Source organism: Cheilinus undulatus, linkage group 22, assembly GCF_018320785.1.
Source record: "Cheilinus undulatus linkage group 22, ASM1832078v1, whole genome shotgun sequence".
NCBI lineage: Eukaryota > Metazoa > Chordata > Actinopteri > Labriformes > Labridae > Cheilinus > Cheilinus undulatus.
In genome coordinates, this window is record NC_054886.1 from 9,069,791 (window position 1) to 9,093,090 (window position 23,300).

The window sequence follows — 23,300 nt, forward strand, 5'->3', positions numbered from 1 at the left end:
GAGCTGGTAGTAGTGTCAGTTCCAGATTGTTCCATGTTGTACTGTTTAAAACACAGAAATTAAGAACATTTGAAATTATAAAATCAGTGCCAGGAATAATAAGGAATAAATGAAAATAAAATGCAAAAAAAATAGTGAATATTAGCCACGGCTTTTGTTCAACTTTTTCTATCTTTATGCTCCTCTACTGGCAGACATTCAGAGCTCTTCTCACGTTTTTTTTTTTTTTTTTTGACATCTTTTTTAACTGTCTGACTTCAATGTGTGCTTCTTAAGCAAATTAAATATTTAGTTTGTACTGTTTGCAGGATTTCATAATGCCATTGATTTGATCAGTACATAAAAGATTTATGGCCCAGTAAAAACTGATTTTAATATTTGTCCTTTCAGCTGACTATTAAAGTAAAACATCTGTGCAGGTGTATGATGAAAACTTGTGTTTAAAAACTTCTCATGTGGTGGAGCCAGGGCCCATATACAGAGGCTGTTGTCCTTGGCACACTGGTTGTGGGAATTAAACCTGTCTGGGTGCATGTTAGGTGCATGTCAGCCCCCTTTCTCGGCCCCCATATTTACTGTCTCTCCTCAGCTGTTCAATCTTATAAAGGCAAACGTGCCTGAAAAAAAAAAAAACACAAAACAACAAAGGATTGGACTAAATCATTCTTCATAATATTCAATCATCAGTGAATCAGAGCTTCACCTGTGAATCAAAATTTGATTGAAATTGTCTTTCTGAGGAGCGGTTGGTAATCTTACATGTGGGCATGCAGGCATGTATTGTGTGTACTCTACTTTTCTGTGATTACAAGTGATTTCTTGGAGTTCACTTAAGATTTTATCTTACCAGTTTTTATATTTTGTCTTATTAGGAATGCAAAATATTGTTGGCATATCGGTATCGGCCAATTGTTGCTATTGGCAGATATGAAAAATTTGGCCTATATTTACAACAAACATCAGCTGTTAAATACATCTATATCAACTGTGCGAACAAATAAGTTGGTAGGAGTTTAAAACTTGACCAATAGACCTACGTCAGCTAAATTGTTTTCTTTATTCATTATCATTCCTTACACTTTGAAGTCTGTTTTACGGACTGAAATTAGTAAATTTCTTCATCCTCAAACTTTTTTTGTGTTTTGAAGGACTTTGTTTCTATCTGAACTATATATATCTATTGATACCTGCTAAACTGAATTAGTAAACATTGGATATTGGCAAAAATCTAATATCGTGCATCCCTTAAACTTACTTCATTAGGGTGTACAATAGCTGCATGTCTCAGTCTTGACAATCAGAGTTAGCTGAGGACTGTTACTTTTGTAAAAAAAGAACTGATTTTTATCTGATTTTTATTATGAGTCTAAAAGGTCAAACTAAGGGATTATGAAGTAAAAGTTTGGAGTTGAAAATATGAGATAAAATACAAAGTAATTGGTTAAAAATGTTAAAATATCACTTAAAAATTAGAATTATGAATCTTAAAGCTCAGAATATTATATGAGAAGTCAAAATTATGAGTTGAAATGCTCAAAGTATGAAATAAAAAGTCAGAATCCTAAGTTTCAGTCCTAACTGTGAGATGCTAAATTGAAAATGTGAAATGAAAACACAAACTCATTTCTTTTCCCACATTCCTGACTTCTTATCTAATAATTTTTACTCCTCCTTTTTCAGATTTGTGATTAAAGGTATCTTAAATCATCAAGGACAAGTTCACATTTTTATGTTTGAGGAAATCTGCAGACCTCATACTGATGGGCAAGTTATAACAGAAATATGAGATCATCTTGCAGGCTGGATTTGGCCCCCTGGCCTTGAGTTTGACATCTGTGTCTTAAATAATAAGCTTGTTATCTTTAGAAAGGGAGGAAAGTAAGCTGAGATCTCGGGAAGACAACTGAAATGAACTTTTAACTTGGGGAAAACCAGCGTTTTATATGTCAGAATTTGAAAAAAACAAACTAAAATGCTACCATGGTCAGAATTGAAAGAAGGTATGAATGCACATCAGGTCTTATGAAAACGACACTTTATACTTCACTATTTTTACCTCAGTAGTTTTAGTTTGCAGGGTTAGACAATTATTACAACATATAGTTAATAAACTTTAAAATAACTTAAATTGTAGTTTAAGTGATTAAAAATAGCCCTGCACTTATCAGATGCAATAATAAACTGAAATACACATCACTGCATCAGTGATTTATATCCATATCCTTTTTAGTTTAGTTTTATGGGTTTATTCTAGTTTGGGCACGTCTGAAGTTTTATTTTAGTAAACTTGGACTAAATCAGGAAACTTAATTTCCCCCCAAAGAAGGCTACTGTCACCTGAGCCATCCCACTGATGTTTACTGTTGTCTGCAGCTGTATTATTGTCCTTAGTGCCACTGATTTCTCTAATTCTCCAGGTTGTGCCATTTCACCATCTATAAATAAACCCTCTACCTCCTCCCCGGCTCTTTCCTCCTCGCTTCGGGAGGCACAAAGGCCAACAAACTGTAATTACCACTTCAGAAGCGACTTTCTACACAGTGAAAATTGGTCTTTGTTTGCTGCTTGGTCCCTTTTTTTCTTCTCTGATGGTGGAAGAAAGACGGTCAGGGGTTGAAAACAGCAGACTAATGGAGGAGCAGGGGGTTATTTGGAGTGACAGTCTATTGTCGTGGAGTCAGTGAAGACCATCTCAGAGGAGGGTGTAGGTCAGAGAGGTTGGGTTTAGTTAAGAACTGGAACAGGCTTTAGTTTGGTGCATGATCGTCATCTGCAGTCAGATTGATAATGTGTTGATAAATGGACTGATTCAACCACCTGAGGTCCAGGTTTCTCACCTGCCAGTCCTTTAGAGATCGCTCCATCTCCCCCCAGATAATGACTGACGTCCTGCGCTGCTCCCATTGTTAACCCTTTCACGTCCTCCTTCAGGGAAAGCCCTTGTTTCTGAGGGTCTGTCATGGTGAGACTGAGACAGTAGCTCTCATAGATGTCGATCTACAAACGAGGCATGATGGAGAATCCCCACAGGAGGATCTCTGCCTGTTTTAATCTGTATGCCTATTATCTCAGGATCTCAGCTGTTTGTCTTCACCTCTTCTGAGCTCTGAAACCCTTTTGACCATCCTACTTCTTATTCACAACATCAGAGGAGACTCTGACTGTGTTTTGAATTATCAATAGAGGCTTTTGAAATTAGAAGATGAGATCCCAGATAACCTGAAAAGAAGCAAATCAGCTGTTGAAACACCTAAATCGAATAAGCCGAGCTTTCTTTTGTGCCTGTCAGAGCAGCTTTATTCTGACTCTAAATGGAGATTTACTGAGCTGAATGATCCAGGATTTAATTTAAGAAGCATTGTTGTGTGCGTGGTTCATCAAATCTTGGTGTTAAATCTGAATACTTTAAGTCAGCTTTAGCTGTCTGCATTCCTCAATAACCACAGGAAAACCTTGTGTATAGATGGCTGAATTTTTAAGCTTTTCCACAAGTTTATCGAGACAGGAAGAGTGAGGGTGGACATGCATCCATGAGCCGAGTCAGGGAAGCGACCCCGACTGTATGGAGTGTCTGCATTTAAACGTTTTTGAGTTATACCTTTTTTAAAGTCATAGAAGTGGACAAGAGACTAATAAATCTGATTGAAAACAAGCCTGAACAAATTTTAAAGCAAGTGTTTTGTGGTTTCTTCCATGTAAATTGCCTACAACACCCAAATTTAGCATGACTAATGCATGCAGGAGAAACAACCAGGTGTTTAAAGGGGACATATTATGCAAAAATCACATTTTCAGGCTTTTCTAACAAAAATATGTGCCCCCAGCCTGTCCACAATCCCCTCAAGTACCAGAAAAATCCTCCACCTTTTAGAAAATGTGTGCTAAAACAAGCCGTTCTCAGATTTTCTCCTCATGATGTCATGTGGGGAGTTAGCACCGTGTCAGGTTCAGTTGGCCTTCCCCCGCTTGGAAGAAAATTCCACCCTGCTCTCCTGATCCAGCTGAGAGGAGGATCAGAAGAGCCACATCCATTTTCTGAGAGGGGCGGAGTCAGACAGCTCATTAACGTTTAAAGCCACAGACACAGAAACAGCTCGTTCTGAGCAGGGCTGAAACAGAGGGGGCTTTTAGACATGCAAACATCTAATACTGGAGTGTTTTTTTCAGCAACACACTTCACAGGCTTGTTTTGCCAACCCCTGAGACCAATTTAAACTTGTCTTTAAAGGGTAAAATATGTCCCCTTTAAAGCTGTATGTCAAGGAAACAGTTGGAGAGCACCTCTTTAGGTGTTCAAGTCAAAAGAAACTATGAGAGCATTTATTATGGGGACGCTGGAAGTGATTTATCGTTGCGCTGTTGCTCTGTTTCACACCTTGCACGTAAACTGAGTTACATCAGAGAATCAAATGAAGTTTATCTTTTTTATTCTCCCCTGTCTCAGTGTAAAAGCATATCTGTGCTCTCTTTCTCCTCCTTTTTTAGCAGAAATGCAAGAAATAGTAACCCAAAACTAATATAAGACAGGATCCAGGACTGTTAGGTAATTTTATGCATGCTTTTAAACAGATAAAAATCAGTTATACTTGTGCATACCATCAGGTGGGATGGAGGATTTACACAGCTCTAGCAGTGCTCTGGATGTCCTTGCATATTACCAAGGGCAAGGGACATGATTTTTTGAGAAATAACAAATTCCACACTTTTAGGGCAAAGTAAGAAGTGGATGTGGTGAGTAAGCACATCTAAAGTTGCTGTCGGAGTGGGTAGTGAGTCTCCACAAGCCCCCTGGTCATGCTAATGATGTCCCAAGGGCCTGAAAACCACAGAGGGTCTCTGGGTGCATCGCCATGGGTGAAAAGGCCTGTACAAAAGAAATGCTGTCAAGATTGACCAAGGAGAAAAGAGAAACTGCACAGATGTGCAGGCTTACTTGTGAATAGTTTATAGTGCGTTTTTCCATGTGAGTAAAGCTCATACAGCTTCTAGTTCTAAACAGTGAAGATAAAGACCAGTGAGTGTTAATGTAACACATAAAGTCTGTATAAACATGCATTATTGAATGTGCTGATTCTGAGGTTCAGCGAGAGTCTGTAGGGGGAGGGCTGGAGTACTGTTCATTCATGAGACTGGTTTGGTTTGGTCCTGCCAGCCTCCTGCCAGAGGGGAGGGCCTCAAAAATCCATGTCCGGGGTGAGAGGGGTCGGCCACAAACTCACCTGCATACCTCAGAGTCCTGGAGGCGCACAGGTCATGGAGAGATGATAGATTGCAGCTAATCACCCCCTCTGCACGCTCCTGTTTCTGTCCCTCACTGTGGCTGCAGCATACAGACGCTAATTGATGAAGTCACAGTTCAGTGTATTAACATGCATACAGAAGCTTTTTTCCTCTGCCTAAATGCTCGATTTATGATGTGCTTCATGCCTTCATTATAGACTCAACTCCGCGAACTGTGGGTAGTGTCTTGAGTTGTTTTTGTTCCCTGCTCTTTTGTTGAAAGACCACCTAAACCCAGGAGTTTCAGCTGAGGGGCATCTACCCTTTGATCTCAAAAATGTCTTCTCCCACTTCCTCATTCCTACTGTCCCTTATCAGCCACAACATCATTCAGTCTTTGCATCTTTTCTGATTGGATCATTAGCGATGATGTCGTAACCATTCAAGGTAGACTTACCACAAGCTACCTGAGTGTGAAACATTGAAATATGGTCAGGCAGAGGACACAAGTAACAGCACTACATTACCCACAATCATTGAGTGTAGGCAACATCTCTGACTGGATGATCCTGCCATTGCCCATGAAACTTCTGAGGTCTTCTCTTACTTAAATGAGAAGACAAAGAAGTTTAATCATGTGGATGACACAAGCAGGTTTGATATCAAGCTTTTTTTTCAGAATGACTTTATTGGCAGTCTTGGTCAAGAGCACTACATTACCCACAATCCTAGAGTGTCACAGCAATGTCTCTGATTAGCAGAGGCACAAATATCTGTCATGGAAAAGGTGGGAGGTAACCGTAGAGATACATCACAAAGCACCAGATCAGCCAGAAGAAACTTTTCAAAATAAAATAATTCAGTTGTAGTAAACAGGTTCTACCTGTAGAGGGCAGTTGTTGTGCACATTTAACACAACATTTTGAAATTAACTACTGAATGCTAAAATGTCTAGATTTGGTCCCTAACTGATCAAAAGTACTATTAAATTGCCAGATCTAATAGTTCATAATTTAATAATACTTTTAATAGAATTGTGTTTTTATTGCAAAATTATTTAAAGAGAAAGTACAAAAAGGTATTTTGCAACTTCACAATATAACACCAAAAAAAGAGGCAGTATGCATTGTATTTTATTTTTGGCATCATGATGGAGGCCATGTTGAGGGTGGAGGCGGGTGGAGGGCGGACTGCAGGCCACTAGATTGAGACTCCTGTTTTATTATATCATTAAAAAATTCCATGCACAAGTTTCTTTGACTCAAACCTGCCTTTGTTCAGAATAAATTCAACATTCTCCAGAGCTTTGCACAGACAGAACAGTCTCACTGCCGGAAACCCTCATTAACCTTGGAGCTAACAGCACAGTAGGAACTACAGACCTCATCAGGAGCAGCGTGTTAGTCTCACTTTCGCCCTCTTTGTCTCTTTACGCCGTGTCATTTCATGTCCATTAGGCGGCGTGGTTAATTGGGTCAGTGAGACCTCAGAGTTGGCAGAGTTGGCAGCGCTCTCTGTGCTGCCTCCACCCTCCTCTGGTTCAGTGAAGTGGAAGAGACGGCTCTGCTCGCTGACAGTCCGCCTCGCTCTGAACACCTGAGCTCCGATCATGGAGCAGCAGGTGTGAGAGGCAGAGTGGAATATCTGCAGACTGATTCAGCTGTAGGGGCATGAATATGGATTCAAGGCAGCCTTACCCCAGTGTTTATTTCTCTTTGGGGCACATTAGATATTCAAATACTAGACTGTAGTCAACCAAAGGAAAAAAAAGGGGTCGACTGAAATTACACTAAAGCACCGACCAGTCAGGTGGGTGTTGGAAAAAACAAAGAACAGGTGCATGCTATCTCTTGATCAACCTAATCAGTGCTGTATTTTCTCCAGACAAAGACTGCACTTTGGTGGTAGGAGGGGCAGTAAATATACCTGAGTAAGCCAGCTGAGTATCATTTACCATGGCTATTATAATTATTTACCCCTTTGGATGTTTTACCCTTTTATTGATTTTACAAATCAATCATGGTCAATATAATGTAGCTTTGTTGGAGAAAAAAAATACAAAAAAAGTTTCTTTAATGTCAAAGTAAAACCAAATTTCTACAAATAATGTCAATCAAATAAAAATATGTAAAGTAAAATAATGAATTGCATAAATATTCACCCCCTTTAAAGTGACTGACCTAATTCAACAGAGGTCCAGCCAATTGGTGCTAGTAGTCTCACAGTTAGTGAAATGAGGATCACCTGAGTGCAGTGAGTGTGTTTCAGTGATTGTTGTATAAAGACACCTGTGTCTGGAAGGTCCAGTCACTGGTTAATCAGTATCCATGGCCAACATTACACCATGAAGACAAAAGAACACTCCAAGCAACTCAGAAAAAAAACGTTTCTGAAAAGTATGAGTCAGTGGATGGAGGCAGAAACATTTCCAAGGCAGTGAACATCCCTCAGAATTCAGTTAGATCCATCATGAAGAAATGGAAGGAATATGGCACATGTGTAAATCTGCCTGGATCAGACCATCCTCACAAACTGAGTGACTGTGCAAGGAGACTGGTGAGAGAAACCACCAAGACACCTTTGACTACTCTGAGGGAGTTACAAGCTTCAGCAGCTGAGATGGGAGAGATTCTGCATACAAAAACTGTTGGCCAGGTTCTCTACCACTCAAAGCTTTATGGGAGAGTGGCAAAGAGAAAGCTGCTGTTGAAGAAAAATCAGATTCAGTCTGGACTAGAGTTCACCAAAAGGCATGTGGGAGACGCCATGGTCGAGTGGAAGAAAGTTCTTTGGTCTGATGAGACCAAAGTTATGCTTTTTGGCCACCGGATAAGACACAGAACACTGCACACCACACCATCCCCACTGTGAAGCACAGTGGAGCCAGCATCATGCTGTGGGGATGCTTCTCAGCAGCTGGCCCTGGAAGGCTTGGAAAGGAAGGGGGTTAAATTAATCTTAATCAGTCTGCAACAGAAGTATGGCTTGGGAGAAGATTTATTTTTCAGCAAGACAATGACTTTAAGCATACAGAGAAAGCTACACAGAAATGGTTTAATGATATCAAAGTAAAGTTTCTGTAGTGACTGAGTCAAAGCCCAGATCTCAATCCAATAGAGATATTGTGACTGGTTTTGTAAAGGGCTGTTCATGCCCGATCCCTGTGCAACCTGTCAGAGCTTGAGCAGTTTAGAAAAGAAGAATGGAGTAACATTGCAGTGTCCAGATGTGCAAGCCTGATTAAGACTTATCCACACAGACTCAGTGCTGTGATTGCAGCCAAAGGTGACTCTACAAAATACTGACTTGAAATCGGTGAATATTTATGGAGTCACTTATGTTACCTTACATATTTTATCTAATTGTCATTACTTTGTAGAAATCTTTTTCTCTATGATATTCAAGAGGGGTTTTTGTATTTTTAATGAAAAGGCAAATTTATATTGACCATGATTGATTTTAAAACTCTCATAACTGTGCAGCATTTTAGCCTTTGAGCTGTAGCATAAATGTAGAGGTTGGAAGAAGGTTTTTTTTTTTTGGTATCTCAAAAGTAATAAAGCATGCATTGCATCTCTTCTTTTTTCTTTTCTTTTTTTTTTTTTTTGGCAATTTGAAAACCAACAATGTGCATACTGCCTGCTACTGTATCGAACTGTGCACATTTAAGTGTGCACAGGCACAGAACAATGTCCCTAATATAAAAGTGGGCCAGTGGGGCAGATAGGTGGGGGTATGACAGGGAATGGTATGAAATAATTGTGTCTAATGTTAAAATAGCCTTAGGCTTGGTATCAGCCAATACTGGTATGTAACCCTACAATTTCAAAGGTCAAGCATGCACAAACGGGCCTTTATATTAAAACCTGTGCTTTGCAGCAAAAACATGCATTGTCAGTGGAAGTATGTCCATCAGACAGAGGAAGATTTAACCATAAATTTAAAGGAAAGTCTACAACTATGAGCACAAAGCTTAACCATATGCTCTTACTACCACTGTTACATCTGTGTCACTGAATATAGGCTGACATTATTATTTCATTAGTGTGGATAACTGTGTCTACTTATTGACCTCCATTCAGAATGTCCATAACTGAATCCTCCAGCCCTCTGAGAGAGGATAAAAGTGAATTAATGATTTATACATGCATCAGTATATAGATCATCTCTGAGATTCTATACATGGATGGGAACAGAACAGTGTGACTGGTTCCTCTTTGGTAAAGGTACCTGTTTCCAGTCAATAGCATTACAATAAGTACTTCTGCAACATTTTTAGCTAATCTCTAATGCCTAAATATGAATTCAATGTGTGCTGTATAATGAAAAGTTTCTATGTGTCAGCTGTTGAAATATTAACATGTTGCTCAAAAACTCCAATATTGTGCATCCCTAGTTTAACTGTGTGTAATGTAGGTATAATTTAAAGTTTTTCACTTGGATCAGAGAGTCTGTATTCAACTCTGACAGTAAGATAAATGGTATTTATCTTAAATCTTCTCTCTGTGATAATGTTGTAAGTACTGAAGGTAAAAACAGACACAGACACTGGAGGCTGTCATCATGTCTGCTGGTGTTTCCTGGGAGGAAATTCAAATTGAATTTTTTTCTCTCATCACCTGCTGAAGCTTTCAGTAATGATGTAAAAGAAGTCTGGAGAGCAGTCTTTAAATTCTTCAAACTTGACTGCTTCTTTCTCTTGTTTTTGGGTCATTAATGCTAAGCTGGGCCAACCATTTCTTGAAACAAGCTCTATGCTAAACCTTATAGAAAGTTTAGATGTTTTAGACCAAGTTAACGGTGTCCTCAAACCAGTTTTTCAGGCAGTGTTAGAAGTATTGTAAAACTAGCTAAATGTTCAAGTTTTGCCTTGTGTCACAATGGTAAGCTAAGTTAGTAAGTCTTAATCCATGGCAATGTTTTCCTGTTGCTTTTGTTCATTATGCTAGGTAAGGGGAACCACATCTTGGACTAGCAATCTTTGTGGCATGACTAACAGAGTCCAGAATCAGCTGGCTGTTAAATATTTGGGCTGAACATGGCTAACCGTGTCTTGAAACTCGCTAGCACTTTCTTTTATCATTAATCTTAAAGCAGGGTGAGACTACAATTCCTTAACTTCAACAGCTGTGTCCTGTTGCCTTTGGTCATTAAGCTAGGCTAGTTTGACCATAACTTGAGCTAGTTCTGTGCTAAAAATGGGAAGTTTTTCAAGAGATATAGCAATGACCTAAACCTAGCTAAATGTTAAAGTTTAGTCTTTTGTCATAATAGTAAGCTAAGTTAAGGTTGTTCGGATAAGGCTACAGATGTCCTAAAGAAAGCCAGAATTTTTTTAACTAAACCAGGGTATTCATGTCCTGAAACCCGCCAGTATTTTTTTTCTCATTGTACTCAGTGAAAAGCAAAGCTTAGCTTGGCAGTGAAACTCCTTAAACTTCACCGTGTCTTTCACTTGTTTTTGAGTTAGTTATGCTAAGCTAGGCTAACCACATCTTAAAATAAGCTCTATGCTAAACCTACTAGATAGTTTAAATGTTTTAGGCCAAGTTGACCATGTCCTTGAACCAGCTGCCTCTGAAAGTTTAAGGCTAAATTAGGCTATTCATTTCCTGAAACTGACTAGCCCTTTTCTCTCCGCCTTCTCAGCTCGTTCTATTGCTTTTGGTCATCATGCTAAGCTAAGCTAACCATGTCCCTAAACTCGCTAGAATTGTTTCTTTTCGACCATTAATCTTAAAGCAAAGTGAGATTAAAATTCCTTTAACTTGACAGCTGTCTTCTTTTGGCTTTGGTCATTATGCTAAGCTAGTTTTACCTTAACTTGAGCTAGTTCTGTGCTAAAAAATTGTTCGAATTTTTCAGGCAAGGCTACCTATGTTCTGAAACAAGGTAGATGATAAAGATTTTAGGCTAGACTTGGCTAACCTTGTCCTGAAACCAGCTAGCACTTTCTCTCCGTTCATAGTCAAAGCTAAGCCAGGCTAAGAAAATTCTTAACAGCCAGGCCATTTTCTCTTGATTTGGTTATTATGCTATGATTGTGAATTTAGCTCTATGCTAGATGTAACTAAAGTTCATGGATTTAAGATCTAGATAATCACACCCTAATAAAAGATGGCTGTTAAAGTTTCCAGGGCAACAATCCTCTCTTTTTGCCCATAAGCTAAGCTAGGCTAGCTGCGTCTTGTAACCGTGACTGTTGTCTTGTAACATGCTTTGCAATAATTCAAAGGAGAGATTAATGTTGTAAATTTTCAGCATAATCTGTCAGAAAGAAATTATGTATCCCAAATGAAACATTTTTAGCATTTATTGACTAGTAAAAGAGCGGTAGACGAAGTTAAGCAGAAAAGAATGCTTGATTTTGTTTTTTGGGGTTTGATTTTTCTCTCATGTTTTCTTTGCTTGAGAAAACTTTTAATCACACACAGAAACGACAGGTCACTGGTGGAGTTTAATTTGCATTAAATTGCGGTTCATTTTCACAATTACCGCTGCAAAAGAGAAGCTCTTTGCATAATTTAAAAACTGATTTCTCAATGTTTTTGTCTCTTTTCTTTCTAACAGTTCGGCTTCACGACAGCATATCAGAGGAAGGATTCCACTATCTGGTCTTTGACTTGTAAGTGCACTTTATTAATTTACATGTCATTTCAATGCACATTTCATACATGCTGCATGGTGAAAGATGTAAAAAACACACAGGAAAACATCATTTAGAGGAGAGCCAGGAACCTGACAGCTGCCTGTCAGATCACTGAGGCATCATGGGAGATTAGATGTGGCATGTTCTCCTCTTCTTGGCTCCATCTGTCTCTGCAGCGTTGTGTGTTCAGTCATCACTCAGTCACATCGTGTTCACATGCACAGCGACTTGAAGCATCGAAACGACCACATCGGATTGAATCAAACACACAAGCAACAGCTCACCATGGGAATGAGGAAAAAATCATCACATCTCTGAAATCTTTTACTTCTAAGAGCTGTTATTCAGTGGTTTCCTTTGTTTTTTCTACCAGGAGAAACTAGTCTCTTTCAAAATAAAAACATGGTTTTGTCCAAACAGCACTACAGCGTAAGAGCATAACAAAGGACAGCTTTTTTTTTATTTTGGGCATTTTATGCCTTTATTGATAGAGGAGGACAGTGGACAGAATTGGAAACAGGGACAAGAGAGCTGGGGAGAGACGTGCAGGCCAGGGATTCGAACCCAGGTTGACAGCGTACAGGGAGTGCCTCAAACCACTAGGCCACCTGCATCCCAAAGGGCAGTTTCTTGAGGAAATATACAGCCCTGCTTTGTGCTACACCTATATCTCATTTACTTTGTTTTAGCAGGCCAAAACACAGTCCAGCTACAAAATGTCCTTATGTTGTTATGTCACAGTCTGCTTTTGACTGACTGCACATTGGTCTGTATGTGACTGCCTGCCTGACTGAGTGAGTGACTATACTTTCAGAGCCGTACAGACTTGCATCAGTGGACATGAACCGCCACTAAAATGTTTTTTTGTTTTCGTCGACAAAAGCTAGACTAAATTTTTTTTTGCGTTTTCATCATCTAAGACTTGACTGAAATGTTCTTTGCGTTTTCTTCGAATAAAACTAGACTAAAATATTTTTGAATTTTCGTCGACAACAGCTAGACTAAAATGTTTCGAATTTTTGTAGACTAAAACTAGACTAAAATGTTTTTGAATTTTTGTAGACTAAATCTAGACTAAAATATTTTTTAATTTTCGTCGACAACAGCTAGACTAAAATGTTTCGAATTTTTGTAGACTGAAACTAGACTAAAATGTTTTTGAGTTTTCTTCAAATAAACTAGACTAAAATGTTTTTGAGTTTTCGTAGACTAAAACTATAAAGGGTAGAAATGACTGAAATGTGACTAAAACTTAAGACATTTAACCTCAAGAATAAGACTGAAACTAAAATTAAAATTAGCTGTCAAAATGAACACTAGTTCGGACCAATCAGAGTCCTTTGAGAAGAACAAGACAGTAGCTGGGGTTTAGTTGTACTAGCCGATTGCAATGGCCTTCTCCAGTGCTGTGATGAGCTCGGATGTGGCTACAACATAACGGCAGCTGTATTAGACCTGGACCATGATTCTGTATGAAATAAAGAGTAAAACAACACTAAAGCATTTCAAGATTTTTCAGATTAATTTTTGCATTTCCCAGCATGCACCCTGGTCTGTCTGCAGCGCCGCTCTGCTTTGCTTCGCTCCAGATATGCTGCTGCCAAAATGCGTCAACCCACATGGAGAAGGTGGAACCAAACTGGAGCATGAGCATGCGACTATGATTAAAAAGCTTGTTTGGAATCAAAAGGAACGTAATGCATTGAAACAACATTAAAGTTTGATATTAGATCGTCTCCACTACCCCTCCATTCCAACAAGAGCTAGCTAATTGTGTGCATCCCTAGTTAGGACCCAGTGTGATCTGGATTGTTAGCCACCATGAATACTGACTTATCCTTGTGAAGCATGAAATTTAAACTTACTCCCTCTTCCCTGCATGAGACGTTTGAAAAGATAAAAATATAAAAAGCAACAAACATGCAGCTTCTTAAAATATGCTGCTGTTTAATTCAACAACCGCTGTCTCGTAGTAGTCATCCTCAAAGAGTGTGTATTCATGAATAAGTGAAATAAGTGCATCACAGTTATTCCCATATTTTACACCTGGGCTTTCTCTGTGTACTCTTCCTTCCTTCATTCCTTTACATCCCTCCATTCCTCTTCTCTCCTGTGAATCGTCTGCTCTTGCTTTTCTTTAATCTGGCAGCCAGAAAGGAAATTGCTGCAGATTTATTTTAAATGTTGTCCTTAGTTTGACTACAGGCAATAAAAAGAACAGAAGGGTTTCCTCTCTTGGCAAGTAGACTACATGGGGCTGGAAATTAACCCTGGTGTTTTTCCTGAATAGTAAACACTGCTAGAAGAATGATGAGACATAAAGCAAGCTTACCATGAGTAGAGTAAGCAGCTTTAATATTTCCACAGGTTTACAGCTTAAAAACCCTCGATTACAACCTTGGATTCATTGTGCAGAGTGAAATCGCTTCAACAGAGCTGGATCAGAGGAAATCCTAACACGCTTCATATTTGGGTCACTTCCTCACTGTTGAATGAAGGCCAACAATAACACTGGGACTCCTCTGAGCTCTTACCGCTGAATTTGTCACAACACCAAAGTCATTAAAAGTTTGAAACTTTAATGTGGAAACCCCTGGAGATACACAGTGGGGGATTTTTCTCCAAACTGTAGAATGTGGAGAATGTTTCCATTCAGAACATCCTTCACCTCATTTTTCTGGTTTGGAGCAAACTGACCCACTTTTAAAGATTTCAAAGGCAACAGCAGTGATTTTACACAGGAGGATTGAGTTTTTTCAAAGACTCAGCTGAGAGAACCATGTAGCTAGTAAGAAGAAAATGTGATTTCAAGAAGAGTGAATGAACTTAAATCTTTAACTTCCAGCGTTTTTGCTCTGTCATGCAAAATAGAAAACCTGCAAGGTTCTAGTTAGATAAAAAAAATCTAAAATAAAATTAACATAGTGTTTTTTTTATTAGTGTCTGCCTCTGTGTTTTCATTTGCATTGTTAGATTTTATTTTTTTGTGTATTGATGCTGATGTTAACAGTTTAATATGTGCAGCACTTGGAGACAAGACAGATTGCCACGATGGAACAAGAAGTATCTGTTCCCCTGTTTGTAGAGGCCTGGTACTGCCTGGCAGGGGGATGTGAAGGATGTCAAGAAGGGAGCAAATTTTGCTTAACTTGAACAAACAAAGACAGTTCATTCAGGAAAACCCTCATTATATATTTAACCATTTATTATAAAATTGATATGCGGTTTTGTTTGCTGTGAGTTTCCAGAGAGCTGATTTCTGGAGCCCCCTGATGGAGGGGTACATTACAGATGTGCAGGTAAAATCCAGTTACAATAAGTTTGGCTGCTGGAGTCCTATTCACTTTGATTAGTATTACCTGGAGACACCTGGTAACTGGAAATGTCAGTATTTTTAATTCTGTGTGAACAGACCATGTCTGCAATTTGCAAAGTAAAAATTCCAGGTCAAATTACCGGCCATGTTTCAGCTCACACAGAGGTCCACAGGTAATACTAATTCCATGTAAGTCAGCATCTTGGTCTGGTTGTTTTTTTTTTTTTTTTTAATGGTCCGTACATTTTTTCCTGCTCCTTGTTCTCTTTTCTGACCAAAAGAGAGGCCTCATAGAGGCTGCTCAGGACATTGTCTACAAAGTTTTGACACAAATAGTCCAGTGATAGTGCTTTTCTTCCCATTTATTAGGGCCTAGTACCAACCTAGGGTTAGTGAGAACCCTATTGTATTTGTATGAATCATTTTTCTGTCAGAAGTGTCGCTAATTTGTAGCCATGGCAGCTTAGTTGTTTAAGGCGCACCCCATGTACACGGTCGGCCCGGATGTCCCTGAATGTCGCTCTCTGGCTCTCTCCTTAAAAACTAAATTTTCCTATTTTTATGTGACATTTGAACACGTCTATTTTACTGAGGTACCTGAACACATCATATTTTCCGTCTTCAGCTCATAAAGGTTGCTGATTAACTGCAATTTTACCAGTTCTCGGATTTCTACACTGGATTAATACTGTGAACAAACAGGATTTGCTCAAAGTTTTGGAGCACTTGTTAGCATTTATCTGAGCAGCTGAAAAAGAAAACGGTCCTGAAGCAGCTAAAGAGAGTGGAATGATCATGGCTTGATCCCATTGCTAACATCAGCAAAGATGTGCTTTGCCTGAAGGTGGACGCAAGACTCATACTCCGGTTTAAGGACAGTTCATCACTGCAGCATGTACCAACAATCTTAGTTTTACCTTAACTAACATTCCCCAGCTTTTTAAAAAGAAAATTGCTGTTAAGCAGACCTGGGTCTGTCTCCTCACTCATCACTGCTGGCTGTGTCTGACTCGCTTCTCACCTCTTCACCCCCAGGCACGTAAACATCCACGCTGGAGGACTAAGGGAGGAAGTTGTGGTCAAACTAAGTGATAAATTGCGTTATTATTTTTTAAACATATAGTAACAAGCCTAACAGCACCCATTTGTATCGGTTTCATTAATGTTAGAGGCAGCAGTGAGGTAAAATGAGTGCTCTCTCCACTCCAAGTTTAATGTAATAACAGCAACAAATAGCGACCGGCTCACTTTACAGACTGTTTCTGTCAGCCTGTCTGGGGCTTTTACAGAAGTTTCAACGGATCAACTCAGATCATCTTAAGCCCAGTGCCCAGTGGCTTAAAAAAACTTGAATGTTTGTTTGAACTCATGATTCTCTTGGTTTAACTCCATAATGACTTAAAGAAGCATGCCGTGGCATTACATGAGGTTAGAGAAACAACTGTAAACTCCATTGCCCCGTACACTCACTGGCAATAAAAATAAATGACACAGTGCCAAAATCTTGTTCTTATTTAGACCCCAGAATATAGAAATAAAATTGACTCCCAGTTTAAAACAACAACTGACTCCTCTGTCTTGTAATGTAATTATAAATGATAACTCAGAATAAAAGAATCCCAGCTGTTTCACATATGGATTAATTTCTACGCTTCCTGAACATGCCTCTCTCTCCCTCCTTTTCTCCTAAATCACAGTGGGACGTTAAGTGCTCTTCATCTTCTGCTCTTTAGATAGATTTTCTTGTCGGCGTTGCTCACTCGGAAAAGCACTCCGGCTCTTTGCCATCAGCTCGTGGAAAGACATGAAACTTCTTCCAGTTGAATAAACAATGACCACACACTGTGGGACTGAATCTGCAGTAATTGATTATCGTACTGATTTCAGCACCTTCCTCTTATGAGATCCGTGCTACATTATTAGCCGGTTTTCCCTCAGGATGAAGGAATGAACATCTGTGATTCAACAGTGAACTGATTTTACACACAAACATGTGCTTTCTCACCAATGATTGTGTTTTACTTCCTCTAAAATCATGTTTTCTCCTGCAGAGTGACCGGTGGTGAGCTGTTTGAGGATATCGTTGCTAGAGAGTACTACAGTGAAGCTGATGCCAGGTCAGTAAGGTTCTGTTGCTGTCAGATATGTGGCTTTAATGTTAAAATGTGAAACTTTGGCTCTAAAGGCATATTCAAACAACTGATGTGCCTTTTTAGCTTTAAAGATCTTTGTGTTTCTTTTTCTTCCTCTGTAAAGTTCATAAATGTGCTTTTTCCAAATTTAACTTCTGTTGTGTTTTCTTCAAAGTCACTCAAAAAGAACTCTGCCTGAAATAAGTTTTGTTATAAAGCTATAAAAACAACTGTTAATTTAGAATTTTCCTTGAACATTGAAAGAAATGTTTCTGGTGCAGCCTGATCATTGATTTCAGAGATCTGTTTTTTTTTTTGAGTGGAATTTTTATATATGAAATATACACTGTATCTCAAAAGTATTCAGACCCCCTTCATTTTTTCATTTTTTTATCCTGATGCTACAGTCCTTTAAATTCTCTTTTTCTCTCATTAATCTACACTCTATACCCCAAGGCATTCACAGAGTTGATCCTAAGCCACTCCTGTGTTGATCAGTCTCCCAGCCCCTGCTGCTGATACGCACCCCCACGGCATGATGCTGCCGCCACGATGCTTCACAGTTGGGATGGTATTGAGCAGGTGATGAGCAGTGCCTGATTTCCACCAACTGTTGGGGCGGATCAGTTCAATCTTGAAACATCATAGCGAGATCTGAGTGTAGATCAATGAGAATAAAAGGATTTTTCCAACCATAATATCAGGCTGCAACATAACAAAATAGACAAAAATGAAGGGGGTCTGAGTATTTTGAATGCACTGTGTTTGAAAAATATCTAAATGTGTTCTTCATCCTGATTTATGCTTCTGCATCAAAGCTACATCCAAAGCTGCACCCAAGCTGTTGGTCCACAGAAGCCTATTCACATAGTCGACGTCCACCTACCCAAAACTGTAACTAAGCATTTAAATGACCCAGACTACAAGCTCTGTGATTGGTCTGCTGGAGCACTCATGACTGCCAGTGCCTGAGTAACGTTTACACACATATTACACTCATATTACATACTCATGTAGTTAAATTTGGTTTCGACTTAATGCAGAAGTATAGACCAGGCTTTCAATTAAATCTGAAATTTCTGTATAGATTGAAAAATGCACTGTGCCCTCTCCTGTTTTCTCTTCCTGCGAAATATGTTAAAGGGACAGTTCAACAATGTACTTTTATTTACTATAGTGATGTGTGACAATATCTTCTTAGGAGATCAAAACTGCCTGTCTCACTTCATCTGTAAGTTATTAAAACACTTATCAGCACTTCTAAAAATTAGTCAAAAAAGAAACAAACACATTTTTGATGCTGCAGTGCAGAAAAAGTTAATGCAAAGATGCAAATTGATAATCTAGTGAGGCTTTGTTGTGAGTGCCAATCAAGATTGTAGTTTAATCCACTGATAAAATTCAATCTGCATTAAGAAAAGGCATAATGAAAGTTTATCTCCTTGTGGAGAGGCTAAATAAATCTGATTTGATGTGTAGAAGCTGGGGTTGCACATGCTGTGGATCTTTTCGGCTGCGAAGGTCAAATATCAGAGTATTCAGGGCTAGAAAGCAGTCACTGATTGGGATATCTGCCAGCTTAGATTGCTCCTGGACTTCATCATGGAAAACTGGCTGCAGCTGTCAAAGAAACACCAGTGGTGCTAACATTAGCAGAATCTGTGCTAGTAGTACAGTTTGCACAAGCTGCACTGGATAGTTACTTTTCTTCCAAAAGCTTGTTTCTTTGCAGCTAAACACAGTCAATAAACTTACCGTAAACCCAGTGTTGAAGAGCACTTTTAAATACCTGTTTTACCATCCAAAAAGTTGGCTGAACTCTAAGAAAAAGCTAAGATATGTTCTCTGATCACAAGAGCAGCTGCCACCATCATTCACTACCAGTAGGGTTAGGTGCAACTTTCAACCTCTTTCCTCCTTGAAAATGTCAAAATCCTGTAAAAAAAAAAAAATCTGTGTCCTTTAAAGAAAACAAGGGGGTATACTGTTCAGTAAATGAAACTTGTGGAGTGCTACTTTGATTTTCACAACTTTTCAATTCAAGACAAACAGCGACAAGTTGAGGTGGGCAGCATAACATCAGTTCTGTTAGTCTGTCTATCCATATTATAGCTAATGGATGCAAAAACTCCATTTAAGCATTAAAGATGGTGCTAAAAGAGCAACACAGCTAATAATTTCACATCCAACTAAGGGCAAATATATTTGTGCACAGTCGACAAGTCTTACGAAAACACCAAGGAAGCAATCACAATTGAGTACAGTGGGCTCTTAGCAGAAGTGAGTGGACAATATGAAGTTGGCATGCAGAATGTAGCTAACATTAGCAGTGCTAGCACCGCTGACCTTCAGTCCTCTTTGTAGGTTAGCATCCATATTTCTGTGCTAAATGTTGTCACTCAATACTTGCGCAATATCCCAATTTCATCCCCATTTTCTAGGCCAAAACAGTGTTAAACTGATCTGTTCCTGTAAGATGCTATGAGTGCTATTAGTTTAGCGTTGTTTACATCTGATTAAAGAGCATCACAGCAGCATGGCAGTAGCTATTTATTGGTGTTACAGTGGCTACCAGCAGTGAGTGGCTGCATTAAAGTTAGGACGGATCATTTGACTGGATTTATAGGCATGAAATTAGTAAAAAAATATAAAGAATTAGGTTAATTGACTAGTAATTCTCATGCCAACTGCTGAGAAATCCAGTTTAGCCTGCTATCACATGGATGAATGAATGCTATTACATTTTACCAAAAAGAGAGCACAGCTTGTGTACCTTTAAATGTTAAATTTGGATTTTATGGTCTTTCAAGATAGCTAACTATCTGGATTAGGGCTGTCAAGATTAACTAAATTAATCAGGATTAAGCGAGGTCCACAATTAGTGCACACATTTTTTTGATCATGATTAATTACGATATATTGCCACTTTCAATGCACTTTGCTTAAAGCATGTCAGCGTCAGTGATGCAAAATAAGTCTAGCACTGTTCCTTAATGTCTCATTTTACTTTAACAGAAAGGCCAAAGGTCATCTGAACCTTTTTTATGCTCTCTTATTTCATTTTCAATCCATAATAGGTTCCTTTTTCTGTCGTTAAGTTCATGGTAAAATATTCCAGTGAAGTAGGGTCATATCCAAACAGGAAGTAAATTACCCCTAGAGAAAACTGTAATCTTTTGACAGCCCTAATTTTATATTATACCCCTCAAAGGTAAGCATTATGTAGCTACATTACACCAGTCATACATTCAAATGTATTCAGTTCTAATGTTGGTGAGTGGATGCAGCAAAGAAGAGAAAATTGAGAAAAGAAATAAAAAAAAAAGTATAGGTAATACAATGCAGACACAGTGCATACAGGACTACAGCTGGTGGCGCTGCTGTATCCTATAAAGTTGAACTGTTCCTTTAAACCCTCTCCTCTGTGGATCCAGTGTTGCTGTTGTTGTTGTTGTTGTTATTTCATGTGTTTGTTGTGATCAGTCTGCCTCTGTTCTTGTGTTTCCTGACATTTACTTGTTCTCCCTCTTCCTCTCCTTCTGCTTCTGGCCCGGTGTCTCTCTCCTCCACAGTCACTGCATACAGCAGATTCTAGAAAGTGTAAATCACTGCCACATTAATGGCATAGTTCACAGGGACCTAAAGGTTAGTAAGAGACCACAATAACAACCAAAATCACTAAAGAAGCTGCCCGCTCGCCCACGGCACCTCGCCTCGCTCCTCACTGCCTGACCAGTCGACAGATTAACCCTTCACCGAGCGCCCCCTCCTCCACCAGTCACCCTCACGCAGTGTTTTAACCACGCCTGCTGCAGGGCATTATGGGTAGGCTGGCTGGAGAGGAGGCGGTGGGTCATGTAGTATCGAGGGGGGGCTGGTAGATCCCATCATGGCCTGCCTCTCCTGTATGCCAGGGCACAAAGTGCATGTAGCATCAGTGTGGAACCAAACCATGCTCTGAAACGGCGGCTGAGAGGACGACACCTGAGAGATGAGGAGGACGCTGTGTTCACATCAAACGCTGCAACAAAGAGTAAAAGACACATCAAAGTGTAAACTATTGAGCTTTTATTTGTTTATTGGGCACCATAAAGGAGAAACATCACCTTCATGTTGTTGAACAGTGCTGCCTGATGGAGACCTGGCTCTCCATCAGCTCCTGCACCCCCCTCCTCAGTCTCTCAGGGTTCGTCCCCCAGTTAGCCAAGAGCTAACACCACTTCTGTTTTGGGACTCGGGCAGAGATCTGGCCATGTTGTGTGAGTCTTAGATCAAATCAGAGCTTGTTTTCTTTCCTGGCCATGCCAGTGGAATTTAACATTTTTAAACGGCCTAAATTGCACCTCATTTCGCCTGTTTAGAGGATGTTTTCCTCCTTTATTGCTCAGCCTCCTCTCTAACACGGCCAGCAGCTCCCCGAGTGTCAAAGCGAGCTCTCAGCCACAGACAGTGAGTGGTAGCTTGTCACTAACCCATGGCCCCCTTGGTGTTTGCATGCAGTCATTGCATTCAGCAGATCCTAGAGGCCGTGCTCCACTGCCACCAGATGGGCGTGGTCCACCGCGACCTCAAGGTAAGTTCACTCACCATGGCGACCAAAAAGACACACAGACTTCTCTTCTCTTTTCTTTTCATCCTGGGGCTTTAACGTGTTTCTTTCCTACATTTGCACTGTTCAGACTGTTACAAAGACACATTACACCGTCATGTTCCAGCAAGGATTGGGTGGTATCTGTTTGTCCAATTTTACTGGGCTATACGGTATTACAGCCAGGTGTTTAAAACCCACATTATAACGAGCACTGGCCTGCATGCACATGCAAGCACAGCAAGCATCTCTGCAGGCAAAACCTTGATTACAGGGGTGCTGAAAGTGATTTAAAATTGAAGCATTGTTTTTAAAACTCACAAATAAGCAGAGTTACATTAGAACAGAGGGTTTTCCTGTCTTTCTCTGCATAATAGCTTCATTGCTCTCTTTTTCTCTATCGTTAAGAGGAAATATGAAAATAATAATCTCTACCTTTTGTTGGACAGGATATAAGAATGGGAAGTAATGTTCCCAGGGCTTTTAAATAGATAAAGATTGACCTCAAATTGTATTTATTTTCATGTCATGCATCAGTGGCTTGCTCCATGTAGGTGTTAGTTCACTTTACAAAAAGTTTATAAAAAGTTACAGACTAATTTAGAGCCTAGAATAATCAACAAGCACCGATTTACTTCCTCTACATTTCACATAGAAAGGGCTTAAGAAAATGGAATGCAAACTGAAAAGAATTGAAAACTTCTGTCCAAAAACAGTGGCCAAATAAATCTAGGCACCCAAGATGGTGTAAAAAATGCATAAAAGAAAACCTTTAATTTAAGAACTAGAAACATTAAAAACACACCAACGCATAGTGGCCCACCCTGTCTTTATGATGAAGGGTTATGCCATGGTGCACTGTGCGCAAGCATATATGCACCAGTATATTTATATGCATGTTCATAATGTGCCACATTGGCCTAAACTCATTAGCAGAATTAGCATGTTTAATAGCATTTTTACACACAGACATTGGTCCTGCTGGAGGACACAGACATATACCAACTGCATTTATTATAAATATGCGCTCATTAAGCAGCACTGTCTTCATGATGCTAATCGAACAATACCCTGGCTATTTTTCAACATCCCAGGGACACAGTGTCACCATATCACCACGCATTCCTAGTCCCAGCTTTACAAACAGATAATAGCTCACATTTCCTAATAAAATCTTAATTTCCTCCAGTGTTACATCATGGCGCTGGAACAGCCTCACCTTCATTCAATTAGGATGAAATAATTCAATATATTTTAAAGGGTCGTGTAATATATTTTTTAGGGTTTTATCAGTGAAACAATTAAAATCTATGTTGATTTTTGATGCTTGTTTTTAGATTTGTCATGCTTGTGCTCAAACACTGGGCTTGCACTTTAAGACATTTCTTTCAGCTC

The 23,300-nt window shown here is 39.4% G+C and overlaps 1 protein-coding gene across 6 annotated transcripts in view; it reads left to right on the forward strand.

Moving 5' to 3' along the window:
• The window catches only part of camk2d1 (calcium/calmodulin-dependent protein kinase (CaM kinase) II delta 1), a 131,074-nt gene that overhangs the window by 64,719 nt on the left and 43,055 nt on the right, over positions 1-23,300 (forward strand). For 4 of the 6 annotated variants that reach the window (XM_041779153.1, XM_041779156.1, XM_041779154.1 and 1 more), the window contains exons 4-6: positions 11,791-11,845; positions 17,237-17,302; positions 21,818-21,890. In XM_041779153.1, the coding sequence (XP_041635087.1) occupies positions 11,791-11,845; positions 17,237-17,302; positions 21,818-21,890 (194 nt within the window). Of the gene's footprint in view, positions 1-11,790; positions 11,846-17,236; positions 17,303-20,889; positions 20,963-21,817; positions 21,891-23,300 lie in introns of all 6 variants that reach the window. The other 2 variants (XM_041779152.1, XM_041779155.1) reach the window with 1 other exon arrangement.